Raw genomic sequence first — 24,343 nt, 5'->3', positions numbered from 1 at the left:
ACTACTACTACTTTAAGGGTGACATTTTAAAGCATGTGAATTTACAGTAATCTGCGGAACACATCTGATCTTTTAGTGTGTGTGTGTGTGTGTTCACTGATTAGATTATTCACAACGTCATGATGCAGTTGTTGCTAATGGTAACGCTTTGTCGATTAGATTGCTCTATAACTCTTAAAATGAGACACAGCTATATTGCAGCACGTACACCAAAATCATTAATGTAATCTGTTTCTCTCGCTTTTAAGAGAGGGCTACTTGACACTTGATGGGTTTGAGATAAAAGCAATTAGTACCCAATTGGATCTTTATCTGCAAGTCACTTGCCACATAATAAGGAAAATAGGAAGAGGCGGATTCCTTCTCTCTTTCTCTCTCGTTTCTCGATCTTGCGTTCTCCTCCCGATCATATTTGGCTGCTTTCCATCCATCTCTCATTTAGTGAAACCGTAAACAGCGGAATACTGAGACGGAGGTTAGGTTGATGTTGGTTCTTCGGGGCCTTGTGACCAGCTCACACCACGAGGAGTTGTGAGGGACGTGGTGTGTGTGTAATGAGAGATGTCCTCAGGGCGGAGGAGGATTAGTATGGATGAGAAAGCCACTGACGCCTCATGTGGGGAGCCACGTCAGACGCTTTGGGCGTCTTTTCGGAAGGGGGCCCGTGTATATGGGGAGAGGGCATGAGCCCTGAAGTTATTTGAGACATTTGACGTACAATGGGTTACGGCCGGGTGGGGTGAGTTGAGTGAATCAACAACAACAGAAAGAGGAGAGAATGGTCACAGTCAACCAAGAGGAAGTGTCAAATAGGGGAGAGGGGCAGAGAGAGGAAGGGAGGAAAGGAGGGGAGAGCCTCTGGGCCCTTAGAGATACAACTGGTGTTATTTGACTCAGTGTCTTACACTGATTGACTAACACTCATATGGATTCTTTCACTGGAATAAAACCTGGCCTCTGGCTTATTTAAAATAGGCCTAATCATTCCCATTGCTAACGTGTGTATTCATTTAGTTGTGTGTTGACAGTGTTTTAAATGCTTAGCCCATGGTGATGTTTTCACAAATCTCTGCTCATATTCAGACATACCTATGCATTGTACAAGTGTTTCTTTGTACAAATATAGCCCTCTACACTTGTGATAAAATGTATGACTTGTTAAGTCCTAGTCCCCCCTTGATTCACACTGACCTGAGTAAATTAAGGTGTGCGTCTCTTGACTGGTCGGATAATTACTCACTCGTAGTCTCAGACAGTAATTGATGGAAGACATTGATTCGGCCCCGACAGCAAACAGTCTGTGTGTTTTATAATCCTGTGGAAAGCCGTGTTTGATTTCTGATTCACCCGACTCCCACGTCTTCTCCTCTCCAAATCCCCTGCAAATCATTTACAGTGCCATTAGTTATCGTGAACCTAGAAAGGGAACAATTAGACTTCTAATTAATTATTATTTTGTATTTCGTGTTCAGTCATATTAAATTAACATGGACACTTACCACGCTGCGTTTTGGTCCGATCTTTCCTGTTCCTCTGATGAAGAAGATCGTTACAGAGTTACCCACCACCAAAGAACCAAGCAGCGTGGAGAAGAGGACTGGACATGGGAACAGGTGGAGGCAGCAGGAGAAGGGAACCGGAGATAAGAGGGAACACGGCTGGCAAGGAAGCCCGAGAGGCAGCCCCCCCCAAAAATTTGGGAGGGGACACGAGGAGTGTGACAGAGTCAGGTTGGAGACCTGAGCCCACTCCCCGTGCTTACCGTGGTGATCATGGGACTGGTCAGGTCCCAGGTTATGGGGTGAAATTGGAGGTGAGCAAAAGAAATGAAGCCGAGACTGTGAAGGAGATGATGGGGAGATTAGAGGAGAGAGCAATGAGAGAGCTGCTGTGTTGGTGCATGAGGCAAGACATCCGCCTGACGGAGCGTGTCCGCGATTTGATGTAACCTGAGTCAGCTCTCCATACTCGTCCTGAGGTGCGTGCTAGCCGTCTGGTGAAGACTGTGCCAGCCCCACGCACCAGGCCTCCTGTGCGCCTCCCTGGCCCTGCACGTCCTGTGCCATCTCGGTGCTACAGCTCTCCAATACGTGCTCTGAGCCCGGTGCTCTAAATCAAATCAAATTTATTTATATAGCCCTTCGTACATCAGCTGATATCTCAAAGTGCTGTACAGAAACCCAGCCTAAAACCCCAAACAACAAGCAATGCAGGTGTAGAAGCACGGTGGCTAGGAAAAACTCCCTAGAAAGGCCAAAACCTAGGAAGAAACCTAGAGAGGAACCAGGCTATGAGGGGTGGCCAGTCCTCTTCTGGCTGTGCCGGGTGGAGATTATAACAGAACATGGCCAAGATGTTCAAATTTTCATAAATGACCAGCATGGTCAAATAATAATAATCACAGGCAGAACAGTTGAAACTGGAGCAGCAGCACGGCCAGGTGGACTGGGGACAGCAAGGAGTCATCGTGCCAGGTAGTCCTGAGGCATGGTCCTAGGGCTCAGGTCCTCAGAGAGAGAAAAAGAAAGAGACAGAGAGAATTAGAGAGAGCATACTTAAGTTCACACAGGACACCGGATAAGACAGGAGAAGTACTCCAGATATAACAAACTGACCCTAGCCCTACGACACAAACTACTGCAGCATAAATACTGGAGGCTGAGACAGGAGGGGTCAGGAGACACTGTGGCCCCATCCGATGATACCCCCGGACAGGGCCAAACAGGAAGGATATAACCCCACCCACTTTGCCAAAGCACAGCCCCCACACAACTAGAGGGATATCTTCAACCACCAACTTACCATCCTGAGACAAGGCCGAGTATAGCCCACAAAGATCTCCCCCACGGCACAAACCAGGGGGGGGGGCCAACCCAGACAGGAAGATCACATCAGTGACTCCACCCACTCAAGTGACGCACCCCTCCCAGGGACGGCATGAAGGAGCACCAGTAGGCCAGTGGCTCAGCCCCTGTAATAGGGTTAGAGGCAGAGAATCCCAGTGGAAAGAGGGGAACTGGCAAAGCAGAGACAGCAAGGGCAGTTCGTTGCTCCAGAGCTTTTCCGTTCACCTTCACACTCCAGGGCCAGACTACACTCAATCATATGACCCTCTGAAGAGATGAGTCTTCAGTAAAGACTTAAAGGTTGAGACCGAGTTTGCGTCTCTTACATGGGTAGGCAGACCATTCCATAAAAATGGAGCTCTATAGGAGAAAGCCATGCCTCCAGCTGTTTGCTTAGAAATTCTAGGGACAATTAGGAGGCCTGCGTCTTGTGACCGTAACGTACGTGTAGGTATGTACGGCCAAATCAGAGAGATAGGTAGGAGCAAGCCCATGTAATGCTTTGTAGGTTAGCAGTAAAACCTTGAAATCAGCCCTTGCCTTGACAGGAAGAAAGTGTAGGGAGGCTAGCACTGGAATAATATGATAAAAATAAATTGTTCTAGTCAGGATTCTAGGAGCCGTATTTAGCACTAACGGAAGTTTATTTAGTGCTTTGTCCAGGTAGCCGGAAAGTAGAGCATTGCAGTAGTCTAACCTAGAAGTAACAAAAGCATGGATACAATTTTCTACATCGGTTTTGGACAGAAAGTTTAGGAGTTTTGCAATGTTACGTAGATGGAAAAAAGCTGTCTTTGAAACAGTCTTGATTTATTCGTCAGAAGAGAGATCAGGGTCCAGAGTAACGCCGAGGTCCTTCACAGTGTTATTTGAGACGACTGTACAACCATTAAGATTAATTTTCAGATTCAACAGAAGATCTTTGTTTCTTGGGACCAAGAACAAGCATCTCTATTTTGTCCGAGTTTAAAAGTAGAAAGTTTGCAGCCATCCACTTCCTTATGTCTGAAACACAGGCTTCTAGCGAGTGCAATTTTGGGGCTTCACCATGTTTCATTGAAATGTACAGCTGTGTGTCATCCGCATAGCAGTGAAAGTTAACATTATGTTTTCGAATGACATCCCCAAGAGGTAAAATATATAGTGAAAACAATAGTGGTCCTAAAACGGAACCTTGAGGAACACCGAAATTTACAGTTGATTTGTCAGAGGACAAGCCATTCACAGAGACAAACAGATATCTTTGACAGATAAGATCTAAACCAGGCCAGAAACTGTCCGTGTAGACCAAGTTGGGTTTTCAATCTCTCCAAAAGAATGTGGTGATCGATGGTATCAAAAGCAGCACTAAGGTCTAGGAGCACGAGGACAGATGCAAAGCCTCGGTCTGATGCCATTAAAAGGTAATTTACCACTTTCTTTATTTATTTATTTTATTTCACCTTTATTTAACCTGTTTACGATATTGGTTCCCAATTGGGGATCAACCCTCCCACGTGCAGCTGAAACGGTGGCGCATGGAACGCAAAAATATTCTTAAAAATATTTAACCTCCACACATTAACAAGTCCAATAGCTCAAATGAAAGATAAACATCTTGTTCATCTAGCCAGCAAGTCAGATTTCTAAAATGTTTTACGGCGAAAACATAGCACATATATATGTAAAACCACCACCAGACACAGCTCATTTCAATAGCCAAAACATGCAATCAACAAACGCAGGATTAAAAAATAAATCGCTCACTAACCTTTTGAAAATCTTCATCAGATGACAGTAATATGACATATTACACAGTACATATTTTTTTTTTTCAATAATATGCCATTTATATCCATAAATGTCCATTTACAGTGAGTTCACCTTCAGAAATTACTCAAAAATGCCCGCAGGAAATCTATGTAGCGCGGCAAGATAACGTAAATAGACATCATAAACTTTGACTAAATATACATGTTCTACATATAGTTAGAAAGATACACTGCTTCTTTATGCAACCGCTGTGTTAGATTTATTTTTAACGTTACAGAAATCGCACACTATTCCATATGCTGAGACAGCGCTCAGTTCCAAGCTACATTTCCACGTAATGTTGGAGTCAACAGAAACACAGATTTAAGCATAAATATTCCCTTACCTTCGATGGTCTTCGTTCAGAATGTTCTGGAAGGCTTCATACTTACCCAATACATCGTTTGGTTTCAAGTCTTGCGTCTTTGTATTAGCTACTGCTAATAACATCAGCTGAAATGCACCCAAAACGTCCTCTGGTCCGGATAAGTTGCGCATCAAAACTTCAAAATTACACATTATATGTCGACTAAACAGGTCAAACTAAGTGCAGAAGCAAGCTTTATGATGTTTTAGACGTGCAAAACAAACTTCAATTCAATCGGCCATCGTCTGCCCTTCTCTTGAGTGCTGGAAACAAAGGAATGGCTGTGACCAATTCGCGCCCATACGCACAGCCTATTCTCTCGTGGCACGCACTAATTTCACTCCCATAGGGTCAATTCTCGCGGGATTTGAACGGTTTGAAGCTCTAATGAAAGAGGACATCTAGCGGAAGAGATAGAAAGTGTCCCCAGAATCATAGCTGGTTGGGAAGGGTGGGGGCCATGACGTCAAAGTTGCTCCAACTTTCATGGCCACAAAAACTAGTTTGGAAGAATGCCTGCCCTGTGAGTTCTGCTATACTTACAGACATAATTCCAACGGTTTTAGAATCTTTAGAGTGTTTTCTATCCAATAATAATTTTTATTTGCATATATTAACAATTTTTGACAGATTTTTTTTCCAGTTTACTAGGGGTACCCAATCTCTCCAAAGGGGGCGTATGTCTGCCATATCCTTAACAGGTTTTAACCAGGTAGGCTAGTTGAGAACAAGTTCTCATTTACAAATGTGATCTGGCTAAGATAAAGCATAGCAGTGTGAACAGACAACAGAGTTACACATGGAGTAAACAATAAACAAGTCAATAACACAGTAGAAAGAAAAAAATAGTATATATACAGTGCCTTGCGAAAGTATTCGGCCCCCTTGAACTTTGCGACCTTTTGCCACATTTCAGGCTTCAAACATCATTCAGAGATCCTCACTGAACTTCTGGAGAGAGTTTGCTGCACTGAAAGTAAAGGGGCTGAATAATTTTGCACGCCCAATTTTTCAGTTTTTGATTTGTTAAAAAAGTTTGAAATATCCAATAAATGTCGTTCCACTTCATGATTGTGTCCCACTTGTTGTTGATTCTTCACAAAAAAATACAGTTTTATATCTTTATGTTTGAAGCCTGAAATGTGGCAAAAGGTCGCAAAGTTCAAGGGGGCCGAATACTTTCACAAGGCACTGTATATTGTGTGCAAAAGGCATGAGGAGGTAGGCGGATAATTACAATTTTGCAGATTAACACTGGAGTGATAAATGATCAGATGGTCATGTGCAGGTAGAGATACTGGTGTGCAAAAGAGCAGAAAGGTAAATAAATATAAACAGTATGGGGATGAGGTAGGTAAATTGGGTGGGCTATTTACTGATGGACTATGTACAGCTGCAGCGATCGGTTAGCTGCTCAGATAGCAGATGTTTGAAATTGGTGAGGGAGATAAGTCTCCAACTTCGCGATTTTTGCAATTCGTTCCAGTCCTTGGCAGCAGAGAACTGAAAGGAAAGGTGGCCAAATGAGGTGTTGGCTGCACCTTCACAAGTGCAGTCTCAGTGCTATGATGGGGTCTAAAACCAGTCTGAAGCATTTCGTATACATTGTCTTCAGGAAGGCAGTGAGTTGCTGCGCAACAGCCTTTTCAAAAAATTTTGAGAGGAATGGAAGATTCGATATAGGCCGATAGTTTTTTATATTTTCTGGGTCAAGGTTTGGCTTTTTCAAGAGAGGCTTTATTACTGCCACTTTTAGTGAGTTTGGTACACATCCGGTGGATAGAGAGCCGTTTATTATGTTCAACATAGGAGGGCCAAGCACAGGAAGCAGCTCTTTCAGTAGTTTAGTTGGAATAGCGTCCAGTATGCAGCTTGAAGGCCATAATTATTTTAATCATTGTGTCAAGAGATATAGTACTAAAACACTTGAGTGTCTCTCTTGATCCTAGGTCCTGGCAGAGATGTGCAGACTCAGGACAACTGAGCTTTGAAGGAATACGCAGATTTAAAGAGGAGTCCGTAATTTGCTTTCTAATAATCATGATCTTTTCCTCAAAGAAGTTCATGAATTTATTACTGCTGAAGAGAAAGCCATCTGTTGGTGAATGCTGCTTTTTAGTTAGCTTTGTGACAGTATCAAATATACATTTTGGATTGTTCTTATTTTCCTCAATTAAGTTGGAAAAATAGGATGATCGAGCAGCAGTAAGGGCTCTTCGGTACTGCACAGTACTGTCTTTCCAAGCTAGTCAGAAGACTTCCAGTTTGGTGTGGCGCCATTTCCGTTCCAATTTTCTGGAAGCTTGCTTCAGAGCTCGGGTATTTTCTGTGTACCAGGGAGCTAGTTTCTTATGAGAAATGTTTTTAGTTTAAGGGGTGCATCTAGGGTATTGCGCAAGGTTAAATTGAGTTCCTCAGTTAGGGGGTTAACTGATTTTTGTCCTCTGACGTCCTTGGGTAGACAGAGGGAGTCTGGAAGGACAACAAGGAATCTTTGTGTTGTCTGTGAATTTATAGCACGACTTTTGATGTTCCTTGGTTGGGGTCTGAGCAGATTATTTGTTGCAATTGCAAACGTAATAAAATGGTGGTCCGATAGTCCAGGATTATGAGGAAAAACATTAAGATCCACCACATTTATTCCATGGGTCAAAACTAGGTCCAGAGTATGACTGTGACAGTGAGTAGGTCCACAGACATGTTGGACAAAACCCACCGAGTCGATGATGGCTCCGAAAGCCTTTTGGAGTGGGTCTGTGGACTTTCCATGTGAATATTAAAGTCAACAAAGATTAGAATATTATCTGCTATGACTACAAGGTCCGATAGGAATTCAGGCAACTCAATGAGGAACGCTGTATATGGCCCAGGAGTAGCTATACAGTAGCTATGAAAAGTGATTGTGTAGGCTGCATAAATTTCATGACCGGAAGCTCAAAAGACGAAAACACAATTTTTTTTTTGTAAATTGAAATTTGCTATCGTAAATGTTAGCAACACCTCCGCCTTTGCGGGATGCACGGGGGATATGGTCACTAGTGTAGCCAGGAGGTGAGGCTTCATTTAACACAGTAAATTCATCAGGCTTAAGCCATGTTTCAGTCAGGCCAATCACATCAAGATTATGATCAGTGATTAGTTCATTGACTATAATTGCCTTTGAAGTAAGGGATTTAACATTAAGTAGCCCTATTTTGAGGTGTGAGGTATCACGATCTCTTTCAATAATGACAGGAATGGAGGAGGTCTTTGTTCCAGTGAGATTGCTAAGGCGAACACCGCCATGTTTAGTTTTGCCCAACCTAGGTACAGACATGGTCTCAATGGGGATAGCTAAGCTGACTACACTGACTGTGCTAGTAGCAGACTCCACTAAGCTGGCAGGCTGGCTAACAGCCTTCTGCCTGGCCTGCACCCTATTTCATTGTGGAGCTAGAGGAGTTAGAGCCCTGTCTATGTTGGTAGATAAGATGAGAGCACCCCTCCAGCTAGGATGGAGTCCGTCACTCCTCAGCAGGTCAGGCTTGGTCCTGTTTGTGGGTGAGTCCCAGAAAGAGGGCCAATTATCTACAAATTATATCTTTTGGGAGGGGCAGAAAACAGTTTAACCAGAGATTGAGTTGTGAGACTATGCTGTAGAGCTCATCATTCCCCCTAACTGGGAGGGGGCCGGAGACAATTACTTGATGCCGACACATCTTTCTAGCTGATTTACACGCTGAAGCTATGTTGCGCTTGGTGACCTCTGACTGTTTCATCCTAACATCGGTCCTCCAAGGACCAGGCTGTCTCTCCGTCTCCTCTCTCCAGGTTCTCCCTTCACTCCGGCGCTGCAAGAGTCGCCCGCCTGTCCGGCGCTGCCAGAGTCGCCCGCCGTGGCGAGGGTCCCCGCTCCAGAGGCGGGGACCCAAGCCTAAGGTGGGCCAAGCCTAAGGTGGAGCGGGGTCCACGTCCAGCACCAGAGCCGCCGCCATAAATAAGGCCCACCCGGACCCTCCCCTTTAAAGTCAGGTTTTGCGGCCGGAGTCCGCACCTTTGGGTGGGGGTACTGTCACGCCCTGGCCATAGAGGTTTTTATTCTCTATTTTGGTTAGGCCAGGGTGTGACTAGGGTGGGCATTCTATGTTCATTTTCTATGTTTTGTGTTTCTTTGTTGTTTGGCCGGGTGTGGTTCTCAATCAGAGGCAGCTGTCTATCGTTGTCTCTGATTGAGAACCAAACTTAGATAGCTTTTTCCCACTGGGTTTTTGTGGGTAGTTGTTTTCTGTTTTTGTGTCTGCACCAGACAGAACTGTTTCGGTTTCGTTTATTCTCTTTGTTGTTTTATTATTCAGTGTTCAGTTCAATATAAAAAGATGAACACGTACCACGCTGCACCTTGGTCCTCACCGTCTTGCACCAACAGCCGTTACACTAATCTGGAAAGTGCAGCCTATTTCTCTTAATCATATGACAATCAACTTTTAACAGTTGAATGTAGACACATATTTACAAATCTATACATACATACATACATACATACATACATACACACACCCACATACATATATACACACACCCACATACATATATACACACACCCACATACATATATACACACATATATATATACATACATATATACATATATATATACATATATACATATATATATATACACATATATACATACATACATACACATACATATACATATACATATATATATATATATATATATATATATATATATATATATATATATATATATATATATATATATATATATATATATATATATATATATATATATATATATATATATATATATATACATACATACACTTTTCTGAAATATGTCATCAAAATATCAAAATTATGCAATGGCTCGTTAAAGGTGCACATACAGTGGCAAGAAAAAGTATGTGAACCCTTTGGAATTATCTGGATTTCTACATAAATTGGTCATAAAATTAGATCTGATCTTCATCAACAGACAAACACAGTGTGCTTAAACTAATAACACACAAATTATTGTATTTTTCTCGTCTATATTAAATACATCATTTATTAAACATTCGCAGTGTAGGTTGGGAAAAATATGTGAACCCCTAGGCTAATGACTTCTCCAAAACCTAATTGGAGTCAGGAGTCAGCTAATGTAGAGTCCAATCAATAAGACGAGATTGGAGATGTTGGTTAGCGCTTCCCTGCCCTTTAAAAAAACTCACAAAGAAGCATAACCTGATGTGAACCATGCTTCAAAACAAGAAGACCCAAGATTAAGAAAAGTTGACTTGCATAAAGATGGAAAGGGTTACAAAAATACCTCTAAAAGCCTTGATGTTCATTGTCTATAAATGGAGAAAGTTCAGCACTGTTGCAACTCCCTAGGAGTGTATGTCCTGCAAAGATGACTGCAAGAGCACAGCGCAGAATGCTCAATGAGGTTAAGAAGAATCCTAGAGTGTCAGCTAAAGACTTACAGAAATCCCTGGAACGTGCTAACATCTCTGTTGACGAGTCTATGATACGTAAAACACTAAACAAGAATGGTGATTATGGGAGGACACCACGGAAAAAGCCACTGCTCTCCAAAAAAAACATTGCTGCACTTCTTAAGTTCACAAAAGAGAATCTGGAAGTTCCATAGTGCTATTGGCAAAATATTATGTGGACAGATTCAACTTTGGGGCGGCAGGGTAGCCTAGTGGTTAGAGCGTTGACTAGTAACCGAAAGGTTGCAAGTTCGAATCCCCGAGCTGACAAGGTACAAATATGTCGTTCTGCCCCTGAACAGGCAGTTAACCCACTGTTCCTAGGCCGTCATTGAAAATAAGAATTTGTTCTTAACTGACTTGCCTAGTAAAATAAAGTTGAGTTGTTTGGAAGGAACACACAACACTATGTGTGGAGAAAAAAAGGCACAGCACACCAACATCAAAACCTTACCCCAACTGTAAAGTATGGTGAGAGCTGCTTTGCTGCCTCAGGCCTTGGAAAAATGAATTCCCAAGTTTATCAAGATATTTTTCAGGATGTAAGGTTATTTGTCCGCCAATTGAAGATCAACAGAAGTTGGGTGATGCAACAGGACAATGACCCAAAACACAGAAGTAAATCAACAGATAGCTTCAACAGAAGAAAATACGCCTTCTGGAGTGGCCCAGTGAGAGTCCTGACCTCAACACGATTGAGATAATGTGGTATGACCTCAAGAGAGCGGTTCACACCAGACATCCCAAGAAAGTTGCTGATCTGAAACAGTTTTGTAAAGAGGAATGGTCCAGAATTCCTCCTGACCGTTGTGCAAGTCTGATCCGCAACTACAGAAAACGTTTGGTTGAGGTTATTGCTGCCAAAGGAGGGTCAATCAGTTATTAAATCCAAGGGCTCACATTTTTCCACCCTGCACTGTGAATGTTTAAATGGTGTGTTCAATAAAGATGTGAAAATAATTGTTTGTGTGTTATTAATTTAAGCAGACCATGTTTGTCTATTGTTGTGACTTAGATGAAGATCAGATCAAATTTTATGACCAATTTATGCAGAAGTACAGGTAATTCCAAAGGGTTCACATACTTTTTTTTGCCACTGTTTTTGCAAACTGCGCAAATGCAATTTTCTGGACACCAAATGTAGTCAGCATAAATATTTTTGTTTCATTTTGTTAAGACACAACAGGATCAGACTTGTCCAGAGAAGATTGTGGATAAATACTTTTTTAATTTTTCCATCTGTAAAATACGAAAGATATATATTGAAAATGCAGTTTTGGCACATTTTTTCACATAAAATGTTGTCTGGAATAAAAAATGTACAACATATCAACAAGTCTCTCTGGGCCAGTCTGAGGAATATATCCAAGGATAACCATATACAATTTGGTGAAGGCAGATGCTTCTGAAACTGAGAAAAAGGTGTTGGCCTGTGGGAAGAGTCTGACTTTCAAGAAATGGCATTTAAAGACAAGTACACCACTGAATTAAGACTACCAAAGGCCAAAAGCCTATTTAGACACAATCACCATTTCTTCAAAGTTACTAAAAGTAGTCCAGTTTGTAACATTCTGTATGAAATGGGCTTAGCAATGATGTGTAATTCAATGTCGTTAGCCTTGAAATTGACACGCCACTTTATGTGGTTAAAATTCATACAAATTCATACACGCAGTCAGTCAGGAAAGCAAAGACTAGCTTTTTCAAACAGAAATTTGCATCCTGTAGCTCTAACTCCAAAAAAGTTCTGGGACACTGTAAAGTCCATGGAGAATAAGAGCACCTCCTCCCAGCTGCCCACTGCACTGAGGCTAGGAAACACTGTCACCACCGATAAATCCATGATAATCGAGAATTTCAATAAGCATTTCTCTACGGCTGGCCATGCTTTCCTCCTGGCTACCCCAACCCCGGCCAACAGCACCGCAACCCCCGCAGCTACTTGCCCAAGCCTCCCCAGCTTCTCCCTCACCCAAATGCAGATAGCAGATGTTCTGAAAGAGCTGCAAAACCTCGACCCGTGCAAATCAGCTGGGTTAGACAATCTGGACCGTCTCTATCTAAAATTATCTGCCGCCATTGTTGCAACCCCTAATACCAGTCTGTTCAACCTCTCTTTTGTATTGTCCGAGATCCCTAAAGATTGGAAAGCTGCCGCGGTCATCCCTCTCTTCAAAGGGGGTGACATTTTAGACCCAAACTGTTATAGACCTATATCCATCCTGCCCTGCCTTTCTAAAATCTTCGGAATCAAAGTTAATAAACAGATCACTGACCATTTCAAATCCCACCGTACCTTCTCCGCTGTCCAATCCGGTTTCCGAGCTGGTTACGGGTGCACCTCAGCCATGCTCAAGGTACTAAACGATATCATAATCGCCATCGATAAAAGACAGTACTGTGCAGTCGTCTTCATCAACCTGGCCAAGGCTTTCGACTCTGTCAATCACCGTATTCTAATCGGCAGACTCAACAGCCTTTTGTTTCTCAAATGACTGTCTCACCTGGTTCACCAACTACTTCTCAGATAGAGTTCAGTGTGTCAAATCGGAGGGCCTGTTGTCCGGACCTCTGGCAGTCTCTATGGGGGTACCACAGGGTTCAATTCTCGGGCCGACTCTCTTCTCTGTATATATCAATGATGTCGCTCTCGCTGCGGGGGATTCACTGATCCACCTCTACGCAGACAACACCATTCTGTATACATCTGGCCCTTCATTGGAGACTGTGTTAACTAACCTCCAAACTAGCTTCAATGCCATACAACACTCCTTCCGTGGCCTCCAACTGCTCTTAAACCCTAGTAAAACCAAATGTAGGCTCTTCAACCGGTCGCTGCCCGTACCCGCCCGCCCGACTAGCATGGACGGTTCTGACTTAGAATATGTGGACAGCTACAAATACCTAGGTGTCTGGCTAGACTGTAAACTCTCCTTCCAGACTCATATTAAACATCACCAATCCAAAATTAAATCTAGAATCGGCTTCCTATTTCACAACAAAGTCTCCTTCACTCACATACCCTCGTAAAACTGACTATCCTACTGATCCTCGACTTTTAATTTTTTTTTTATTTTGTACCTTTATTTAACTAGGCAAGTCAGATAATATATTTTTTTTTCTTCTGCGATATCATTTACAATATTTTACTCAGAAAACTGCATGCAGTCTATCACAGTGTCATTTGTTTTGTCACCAAAGCCCCTTATGCCACCCACCACTGCGACCTGTATGCTCTAGTCGGCTGACCCTCGCTACATATTCATCGCCAGACACACTGGCTCCAGGTCATCTATAAGTCTATGCTAGATAAAGCTCCGCCTTATCTCAGCTTACTGGTCACGATAACACCCACCCGTAGCACGCGCTCCAGCAGGTATATCTCACCGGTCATCCCCAAATCCAACACCTTTGGCCGCCTTTCCTTCCAGTTCTCTGCTGCCAAGGACTGGAACGAATCGCTGAAGCTGGAGACTTATATTTCCCTCACTAACTTTAAACATCAGCTATCTGAGCAGCTAACCAATCGCTGCAGCTGTACATAGCCCATCTGTAAATAGCCCACCCAATCTACCTACCTCATCCCCATATTGTTTTTATTTACTTTTCTGCTCCTTTGCACACCAGTATTTCTACTTGCACATCATCATCTGCTCATCTATCACTCCAGTATTAATTTGCTAAATTGTAATTACTTCGCTACTATGCCATCCTCATGCCATTTGCACACACTGTATATAGACTTTCTTTTTTCTCTATTGTGTTATTGACTGTATGCTTGTTATTCCATGTGTAACTCTGTGTTGTTGTTTGTGTGGCATTGCTCTGCTTTATCTTGGCCAGGTCGCAGTTGTAAATGAGAACTTTTTCTCAACTGGCCTACCTGGTTAAATAAAGGTGAAATACAAATTGAATAAATACACGGCAGTAGTATGATGAACTGTAGAAAATATACATTTTCATCATGTTTTTTTTTTACACTTTCAATTTAACTTTTTGAAAATACTAATATTAGTGGACAAAAAAAACAACAAATATCAAAATTGAGGTAGATGCAATTTTGAGAGGTGGTTGCAAAAAATGTTTTTCCGCCTGTGGTGCTTGACTTTCAGGGCATTACCGTACCAGTAGGAACTTGACCGCCACCTGGTGGTTACTGGATGGGGCTACTCCACCACGCACTCAAATGCGTACATCTCACTTTCTGACCTATAGGGAGTTCTCCCTTTTAAATAATAATAGGCCATATTAATTTAGCCTACTGATCAGTGTAATCCGTATATGTCGAGGCCCGGACCTATATGTTCGCTGCTGTTTTAACCAAGATATCCATTGGAAATTGTGAAAGATTGAGTGAAGGCCTAATAATGACCTGTTTGTAGCTTATTACCATTTAGCTATGTTTGACACCATCCATCCAAATAGTTTGACAGCATTCCATTGGTTTGTCAATGTCAATAGGACAGGTGTGATCCAAATTGCCCCACTGTCCTTATAGCATACGTCAGAGATTCCAATTGCGTTTCCCCACATAGTTCGACTAGGGTGATGCATTAGTAACAAATTATGTTAATCGTCAGGTGACGTCGGTATTATGCCCCCATCCTCCTTCTAACCATCACATCACAGCCACCCGTCCCACCTCGTTGACGAGGCGACGATGGGTATATAAACCCCCTTGTGTTGGAGTGAATCAAAAGACCAGCGATTTGCTGCAAAGACACCAGTTGAAAAAGGAAAATTGCAGAAGCCAAGCAATAGAATCCACGCTGCTGGACGCAGACACCACTTGTCTTAACTACCTGTCGCTCACGTCAAGTCTTCTCAAAGTAAGTACAACTTTTAGGCTTGTGCATTTTAAATGTTTGCTAGTTTTGCTTGTATTACCTTTTAAGCTTACATTTCTTTGCATATTTGGGCATTAAAAAAATGAGTAGTTATTTGTGCAGTTCGTCATTGAAAAAATGTGATTGGTCCGATCACCTATAGCAATGATCTGCATGTTGCAACCTACAGTTAGAAGTGTTTCCCCAACAGGAGTTGGTTTGAAAATACTATAGAAATATTTTCAGAACCATGGACAGCTACGGGGCGAAAGTTGCGCAAATGAAATTTGGATAAAGTCGTGATTTCTGCAGGCACAACATGCATTCCTATAACAGCTGCAAATATTTGACAATAGCATAAAAAATCATGTTCATGTTGAATAAGCTACTATTTTCGCAATGACTAGTGAATTATAGCGAAAACATGTTTCAGATTTGACCAATTCTTTCTGCTGTTTTACTTGTTGCTTTTTCCCTTTCAAACTCATTCCTATTACTTTTGTCGGTAATTATTTAGATGTGAGTTCGAATTAGTAATCAAACATGGATAATTAGCTTGTACTGTAACTTGCTCTCAATACGCATTCAGTAGCCTACAGAAAATGCAGATTTCATTAAAGAATAATGCAGGATCGAAATGATCTACTACTAACAGGTCGACATCATTACGCCTGATGTTAGCCTTCTAAAACATGTTTTTATTAGGATGCCTGCTGATCTGTGAAATTGGTGTAATGTTGGCTATATTATTGAGCTCGGTTGAGGCTTTGTTAAATGATAAAATCGCGTGCTCCCTAACCCCATTCTCCTGACAACAGATGGCCGTTATGCTGAAACCCTGGACCGTCTTGGTCGCCTTGGTGTTGTGCGTGCTGGTGTGTCTCGGGACTTTCGTGGACGCTTACCCACCTAAACCGGAGAACCCCGGAGAAGACGCGGCTCCCGAAGAGCTGGCCAAATACTACACCGCGCTCAGACACTACATCAATCTCATCACGAGACAGAGGTACACAGCAGCGTTTGCTTTTTGAATTAGATTTCTTCCTGGTCCTAACATCAAGGGAAATGTTTTCTATTAAGTTATAAACCACATACCTCGTTTTCTTTTGGCAAATGGAGCTGTATTTCATTTTGATTCCGGACTAGGTTAAGTCGTCTACTGTGACAGTGGCCCCTGAGTGTTCTGCTCTTATTGTTGCCTCAAGCTCTTAAATGTTCCATACACCATGATATTTATTTTCAACATTTTATTACAGGGCACTCTCAAAAAGATTTAGGCCCTCCTCCTATAAATAATGCCATAGCAATAAAAACCGGTGAAGACAGACCCATGTGAAGTCTCCAAATCCAATTATGGATCTCTGTGTGCAGGCAGGTTCCCTATAACATATTCTATATTGATATGGTAATGTCTGGGTCGAATAGGTGGTCTCTGTCTTATTGCTGATATGGCACTGGATCAGGCACACCTGATATTATTCACGATATTCAAATAGGCCATTTGACCTTTAAAGAAAACCTATCCAACCCTCTTACATTCAATTTAGAGGGGAAACAGGTTTACTCTTTTGTAAATCCATTATCATATAGCATCCACATTTAAGTTGTCATAATATCACAATGGCCTGGATGATGACCAGTAATATCCTGGAATAGTGTAGATCAGAACTACATAGTCCAAGAGGAACGACACTTGGTGGAGTTTGTTCTTCTTGTCTGCCATAATCACACATTGGTCTACATTTGACATTTTAGTCATTTAGCAGACACTCTTTTCAGAGTGACTTCCAGGTGCAATTCGGATTACGTGCCTTGCTCAAGGGCACATAGGCAGAATTTCTACCTGGTCAGGGGGGGGGGGGGTTCAAACCAGTGACCTTTCAGTTACTGGCCCAATGTGCTCTTAACCGTTAGGCTACCTGCCGCCAAATGTGAACGACCAATCGGAAATGCTCATTTGAAACATTAGAGAAGCTTTGCTTGCTGCAAGAGCACTGATTTTCCAGGGAATCCAAACTATACAACAGTAATGATGTCTTCTGCATTCTCACAAAGTGGTTTCTAAGTGGGGAGATGAGTGCGTGGTGTGACAATGATGGTTCCCTTTTACATCTTGTTACAACCGGCTGTCTATGGAGCAGATGTGATTGCCTCGGTCGCTTTCTTAGAAGGCATGGCTGATCATGCTTACCTCCGCTTCACCGGTATCACTTTGGAGTGCCTAGTGGGGTTGAATTGGAGTGTAAAATTGCACAGCCATTATGAATGCCAGGTTAGGTGGCATGATGGGGAAAGTGAACATCTTCCACTCAAAACGTTTTCCCCACAGAGGAAGCAATTCCAGCCAAATCCCGCTGAGATATTCAACTTCCAATTTCAAAGAGAAATTGATCGTTTGTACAGACATTATCTGCGCAGGGAGTGCTCATACAAAAACAGACAAACACACAGGAAAAGAAAAACTATTTGATTTTGCCCGAATAATCCAAGCGTAGTCTATAACCTACCTTATGACAGAGAACTACATTATCATGCTATTTAAAACCCTCATTATCTTTGGTAGTTGAGCAAGAAAGGCCTCGAACAGCCTCTTTTCAGAGGAAAGGAGCTCTGACTCACGATCGGTTCTAATTGGCCTTGTCTGGTGGCCCCAGTGTCTGTAGGAGTTTGTGGGCTGACATGCTCAAGTTTCAAACATACACATAATTACATCACCCCTCTCCCATTACACACACCTCCGACAGCTGCCGTGGCACCTTGAGACACATTCAGACAGCAAAATGTTCTACCTGTCATCGAGAAGTGGGGTCCTCCTGCAGCATGCTTAGAGTGGAGTGGAAGTTTGACTGTCTTTTCTCTCTCTCTCGTTCTTTTTTTCTTTTTTCTAGGTATGGAAAGAGGTCCACCCAGGAGGGAGTGATGTCAGAGTTGCTGTTCGGCAACAATGCAGAGAGAGACCAGAGATCAAGGTCAGTCCATCAAAGATATCAAAAAAGGACAATGCAATTTCAACGGAAGGTGCAAAGACTGTTATCTCTTTGTTTCGTTGGGGTTACATCAATAGGGTAGTGTCAAAGAATGGCCACTTTATCAGCTACAGCCACCTACTGTACAGAAAAATACTGGTGCACAGCTTTTAGTAGGTCTGACTTTGGGTAGCCCGGGAGTGAAGCCAAAGGTTAATTTCCACAGGACTCATTCTCTCCTCTCTCTCTCACTCTCTCTCTCCCTCGTGCCCTCTTTCCTCTGTTCCATCTCCAGATATGACGACTCCTACGTGTGGTGATTCCTCTTCCTCATTGGGCATTCTCTCCAGGTGTCCACCAATACCTGGAGAGGCCAACCAGTGCCTCCCACAACCGCCACCCCCTCTGACCCATGGCCACAACCAATGACCATCACAGGACCTTAAGACAACATAAAAATCAACCTTATATAGCTAACCCTCCTTTCCCCCCTCTTCTCTCTCTCTCTGACTTCTCACTCGAAGTCTCAGCCTCACTTCCTCACACGAAGACAATTGTACATAATGAATAGTTGATTTAAGATATAAAATAAAAAATATAATGATTTGATGAAATCATATGTGTAACCTACAATGCTGTATGTCTTAGCAGAGTATGCTCTTTTATGGTTGGAACTGTATAAATGCTTTGTGTGTGATTAAAGTTTGATGGATGACTATGACAAGAGAGATGATTGTGTCTCATTCGTTCTTACAGTCAAAATGATTGTGGCATTTTAAAAGGATCTCTTGGAGTAAAATAATGTATTGATGAGCAGAAGACATTCATTCTAGTTGAAAATGGATAACACCCTCTGTGAGGACTTTCCCCAACCATGTCACCATAAGGCTATGGGTGACTTCTACTAGCCGGCTTGAAAATCAGACATCTGTTGTGTCTGTTGCAAGTACTGGACATCAGGCTATGTCTCCTCTTGATAAATATGCAAATGATTGCTCTTCACTGTAATACTTCTCTTCCTCCAGTAGATGTCACTCCTGTAAGGCAGGTTCCTGACATGAACACGAGTGCGGAGTGAATACAATGTGAACGCTGATTGAATGAGTAAACACTGATTTTCTGAAATACATATATTATAATGGAGTACATATAGTTTAATCATATATTTTAATATGATATAATCATATATTTTACATATAGTTTAATCATAACATATATACGTGTATGCATAATTTAAGTACCATCATTTGCTTAGCGCACGTGTTGCTTGAGTTGAAGAGAATATGGAATTATAGCATTTTTGATAGATTGACATCTTGACCATTCAGTTCCATTAAAGCCACAATATGTAAGATTTCCATTTGCTCAGGTTGCCCTTTCAACGAATGGAATAGCCATGATTTCTGAGGAATGTGACTCATAGATGCCCTGTCCTACCTTATCATAACCAAAGCAATAAGGACATTTTACGCCATTGAGTATGATATTTTAAACGTGCTCTGCACAACTTAAGAGTGTGGCTTTAACCCAAACAAATGTGTATTTGTTCCTAAATGTGAATAGGAATATTCCTTGGAAGAATAAGGATTACACACAGATCATGTGATGAGAATCATGTAAATCCGTGACATGTAATGGTGGTCAATTATTTGTATCAAGAATGTTTGTGTGTTCTCGACTTGTAGGCCTTTCATTGTTATTGTAAAAACATGAAATGGGTGTGCAATAATTATTTGTTTACTAGCTTAGAAAGACTGTAAAAGACATGGACAGGATATCTATTCTACACAACGGCCATATGTAGCTGGTGGGGCACACATTGAGGAAAAAAAGTGCGTTGCCCGTTTAAATCTCCATCCCGACGACTTTACAGTGGTTCGACAATCCGTAGAGGTTCAGAGATCTCAAATTAAACGGAGACGACGCGACCACGAGACGTAACAGGTTAGTGCAGTCCGTTTATGTAGAATTGCGTTATGTTTTTAAATTATACGATATATTTTCAGTGGAATGGGGTGTTTTTCGTTGTGCTTTGTTTGCGTGTGGGGGCATCATGCTGTCAAGTAGTAGATGATTCCGATAATGTAGATACAGAGTCAGGCAAATACTCAAATGGATCAAGACATAGCCTAACCGAACCCAATTTCTATTAATACCTACATAATTGTGTTTCGCATTGGTTTCATGTTAAATTATGTATGCGTTTCTCTGTGTCTCGGTTGCAGACCCCCAGCGTTAGGTGTGCTGTCTGACTACCATATGTGGGCGTGAGCTATCGGCTACGCACCAAAGATAACGGTTCTCTTCAGTAATTTAAGTAAATCTAAATACACACTAATATGAAGACTGTTTTGTAATACAATATTTTCGTTAGTGGAAAAATATAATTTGTGAATAGTGTGGTATAGTGGTGCATGCTGCAAGCAAAACAGCACAATGCGCCCCCTACACTCAGACAAACACTTACGCACGCACACCACCTGCACACGCAGACTTTTGGCAAGGTACAGTAGGATCATAAGATCACACATGTCATGTCATGTAGGCTATAAGACGCACCTAACCATACTCTCTCTCTATCTGGGGTGTGGAGGAGTTTGCTCAGGTGTAAGAATCAGACCTTTGGAACATTGCCTTTTCTAGTTTGTATATTGTATGTTGAAGCACAAAAGTGAAAGTGGACGGTCCTTCTAATAACAAAATGACACTATTGTAGACCTCAAAATTCAAAAGGCACTCTCACATCTGAGCAATATGAGAAATGGAGAGGGATGGGAGAGAGATGGGAGGGAGAAAAGGATGGAGAGAGGAATGGTAGGGTGGGAGGAGGTGGAGGGATGAGAGAGAAGGATGGAGAGAGAAGAGAAAATATGCAAGTACCCACGTTGGTCTGCCCATTATGAGTGAGGAGAAAGGGAAAGAGAAAGGCAAAGGGAGGGAGGGATGGAGAAGAATGGAAAGAGGATATTAACTACCCAAGTGGACTGCCTGCCCTATGGTTCGTAAACCCCCCAATATGAATGAACATGAGGAGGGAGAGAGGTGAGGCAGGAAACCTCCCTAGGGATCTGTGTGTTATTGCTGAGCTTGCATATTATCTACCGTCGGCTAGGAGCACTGTGGCGGGTGATGTGGTAGCAAGGTTGCCATTTAGTAGTAGAGCTACTGAGCTATTTCAGTAGGGGAATATTGTACAGTAAGCAGGATCTCTTTATGCCAAGAGATAAAATAGGTACAATAGTAGAAAAAGCAAGTGGATGTTTTGGGTGCTCTCTAAAGTTTTTTAGGTTATTTTCTCCATCCAATTGAAATCAGTTCAATGCAGATTAACCTTTCGGTTACTGGCCCAACACTCTAACCACTAGGCTACCTGCCACCCCAAAACGGCTGTACTATTTGCAGAGTTAGCGCCAGGTAAATGTTGCAAGTCTTAAGCCATTCAGCCAATCCTGAACCTGCGACCAAAAACTAGCTACATATGGACAGTACCAAAACAAATTAGCTAATGATTCTGTCTCTTCGCAGCAATATATATAACATTCCATTAGTTGCAAGAATTTGGTAGAATAATTTATATTGAAAAAAGTTGACTCCAGCGTTGTTTTGTGTATCAGTTCATAAACCATGTGTCATGGATCTCTTCCCAAGTATTTTGCAATCTATATGGCACCTTCGTTAGCTATAGCCATTTGGGAGGATTTATTACACTACAAAATAAAAAAAATATTCTTAGTTTGGCCTGCACCCATGTTGAAATAAGTCTCCTCTAGTTATTGTTTGTCTGATTGTAACGGTTACTGCTTTGCTAAGGGCTCAAATACATGATTCAGTTATAAAAGCTATACTTTTTATATTGCTTCGTACTATTTGTCAGAATCATAATTCAGCATACAAGTCATCAACATTAGATGCCATTGTATCTGCCAGGTTATGGTACAACATCATGCACAGGGTATTCTGCCATGGAAATGGCTGACTGCACATCATAATCTAATGAAAATGCAGAATAAATATCCGCACACACAGACTTGCTCCTAGAAAGGGACATGTTATTTAAATGGTTTAGGTCAGACATTCCAACCATTGCTTAATTTTTGTGTTAGATTCATCTTCCCCCATGTATACACTCTTAGGTTACATTTTGTGCATAAAAGACAAACAAGCCACCACATCTGTCAGTGGCTTTATGGATTGATTAACCATATTGCCCCTAGATGTCTCCAGATGTACTCCCTCTCCACCTTCTTCTTGCACAACGCCTAGCCTCTCAGCAGTGTGAATGTGCGTTAAAGGGTAGGGGTACAAAGCGGTACATCTCATTGGTTGCCTACCTCCCATGAGGGCATAATCACCTTTTCCTTTTTTCGGGTGGCCAGCTGAGGAGGCTGGAAGGCTGCTTTGTTTCCCCACCTATAACATTGGCATGAGTGGTGGAATGATGGAACGGTGTGTGTGTGTGTAGCTTAGATTAATCACCCCTGCTGACAGTGCTCCTCTACCTCCGTTCCCCCTGCTCCCCCCTCTCCATCCCAGAAGCCGCGCTGAAAATATGCATCCCGATCCCTTTCCCTAAGCATCATTACTTGTCACTATGGCGGCTGCAGACTGTACTAGCAGATCGTCATAGCAACTGGCTGACGGGGAAGAAATGAGGCAGTCCATTTCAGTGCCTTGTAAAAGTATTCACCCCTTGGGTTTTTTTCCTATTTTGTTGAATTACAACCTGCAATTTAAATGGATTTTTATTTGTATTTCATGTAATGGACATACAGAAAATAGTCCAAATTGGTGAAGTGCAATGAAAAAAATTACTTGTTTCACAAAATTCAAAAAAATGTTAAACGGAAAAGTGGTGCGTGCGTATGTATGTATTCACCCCCTTTGCTATGAAGCCCCTAAATAAGATCTGGTGCAACCAATTACCTTCAGAAGTCACATAATTTGTTAAATAAAGTCCACCTGTGTGCAATTTAAGTGTCACATGATCTGTCACATGATCTCAGTATATATATATACACACACCTGTTCTGAAAGGCCCCAGAGTCTGCAACACAACTAAGCACCACCAAGCAAGCGGCACCATGACGACCAAGGAGCTCTCCAAACAGGTCAGGGACAAAGTTGTGGAGAAGTACAGATCAGGGTTGGGTTATAATAAAAAGTATCCAAAACTTTGAACTTCCCACGGAGCACCAGAAAATCCATTATTTAAAAATTGAAAGAATATGAGACCACAACAAACCTGCCAAGAGAGGGCCACTCACCAAAACTCACAGACCAGGCAAGGAGGGCATTAATCAGAGAGGCAACAAAGAGACCAAAGATAACCCTGAAGGAGCTGCAAAGCTCCACAGCGGAGATTGAAGTATCTTTCCATAGGACAACTTTAAGCTGTAAACTCCACAGAGCTGGGCTTTACGGAAGAGTGGCCAGAAAAATGCCATTGCTTAAAGAAAAAAAATGAGCCAACACGTTTGGTGTTTGCCAAAAGGCGTGTAGGAGACTCCCCAAACATATGGAAGAAGGTACTCTTGTCAGATGTTACTAAAAATTGAGCTTTTGGTCCATCAAGAAAAACACTGTCTGGCACAAACCCAACACCTCTCATTACCCGAAAACACCATCCCCACAGTGAAGCATGATGGTGGCAGCATTATGCTGTGGGATGTTTTTCATTGGCAGGGACTGGGAAACTGGTCCGAATTGAAGGAATGATGGATGGAGCTAATACAGAGAAATTCTTGAGGGAAAACTGTTTCAGTCTTCCAGAGATTTGAGACTGGGACAGAGGTTCACCTTCCAGCAGGACAATGACCCTAAGCATACTGCTAAAGCAACACTCGAGTGTTTTAAGGGGAAACATTTAATTGTCTTGGAATGGCCTAGTCAAAGCCCATACCTCAATCCAATTGAGAATCTGTGATATAATTTAAAGATTTCTGTACACCAGCAGGAACCCATCCAACTTGAAGGAGCTGGTGCAGTTTTGCCTTGAAGAATGGGCAAAAATCCCAGTGGCTAGATGTGCCAATCTTATAGAGACATATCCCAAGAGACTTCCAGCTGAAAT

At 42.1% G+C, this 24,343-nt stretch overlaps 2 protein-coding genes and 1 long non-coding RNA gene across 3 annotated transcripts in view; 2 read left to right on the top strand and 1 right to left on the bottom strand.

Annotated features, from left to right (window-relative positions):
* The window catches only part of LOC149978890 (uncharacterized), a 699,006-nt gene that overhangs the window by 664,120 nt on the left and 10,543 nt on the right, over window positions 1-24,343 (bottom strand). The gene's annotated exons all lie outside the window — the stretch shown is intronic.
* On the top strand, window positions 15,108-18,994 carry LOC110486144 (peptide YY). The gene is made up of 4 exons (XM_021557532.3): window positions 15,108-15,310; window positions 16,126-16,313; window positions 18,196-18,276; window positions 18,569-18,994. The coding sequence occupies exons 2-4, from the start codon at window positions 16,126-16,128 to the stop codon at window positions 18,591-18,593; spliced, it is 294 nt and encodes a 97-aa protein (XP_021413207.1). The 5' UTR covers window positions 15,108-15,310; the 3' UTR covers window positions 18,594-18,994.
* Window positions 20,083-24,343, top strand: part of LOC110486143 (MAGUK p55 subfamily member 2) — a 36,430-nt gene continuing 32,169 nt past the window's right edge. The window contains 1 exon segment of the mRNA XM_090196233.1: window positions 20,083-20,217. The gene's annotated coding sequence lies outside the window, so the exon portion shown is untranslated.

The sequence above is a fragment of the Oncorhynchus mykiss genome, chromosome 13 (assembly GCF_057628025.1).
Source record: "Oncorhynchus mykiss isolate SJ-2025 chromosome 13, ASM5762802v1, whole genome shotgun sequence".
In the NCBI taxonomy this organism is placed as follows: Eukaryota; Metazoa; Chordata; class Actinopteri; order Salmoniformes; family Salmonidae; genus Oncorhynchus; species Oncorhynchus mykiss.
The sequence above is the reverse complement of the archived record's forward strand: the minus strand, read 5'-3'. Positions and strand labels throughout refer to the sequence as shown.

Excerpts from the sequence above, each read along its gene's own strand:
- LOC110486144 (XM_021557532.3), top strand. The coding sequence starts at position 16,126 with ATGGCCGTTATGCTGAAACCCTGGACCGTCTTGGTCGCCTTGGTGTTG. Across the intron at positions 16,314-18,195 it reads AATCTCATCACGAGACAGAG|GTATGGAAAGAGGTCCACCC; the intron begins GTACACAGCAGC and ends TCTTTTTTCTAG. Across the intron at positions 18,277-18,568 it reads GAGAGAGACCAGAGATCAAG|ATATGACGACTCCTACGTGT; the intron begins GTCAGTCCATCA and ends TTCCATCTCCAG.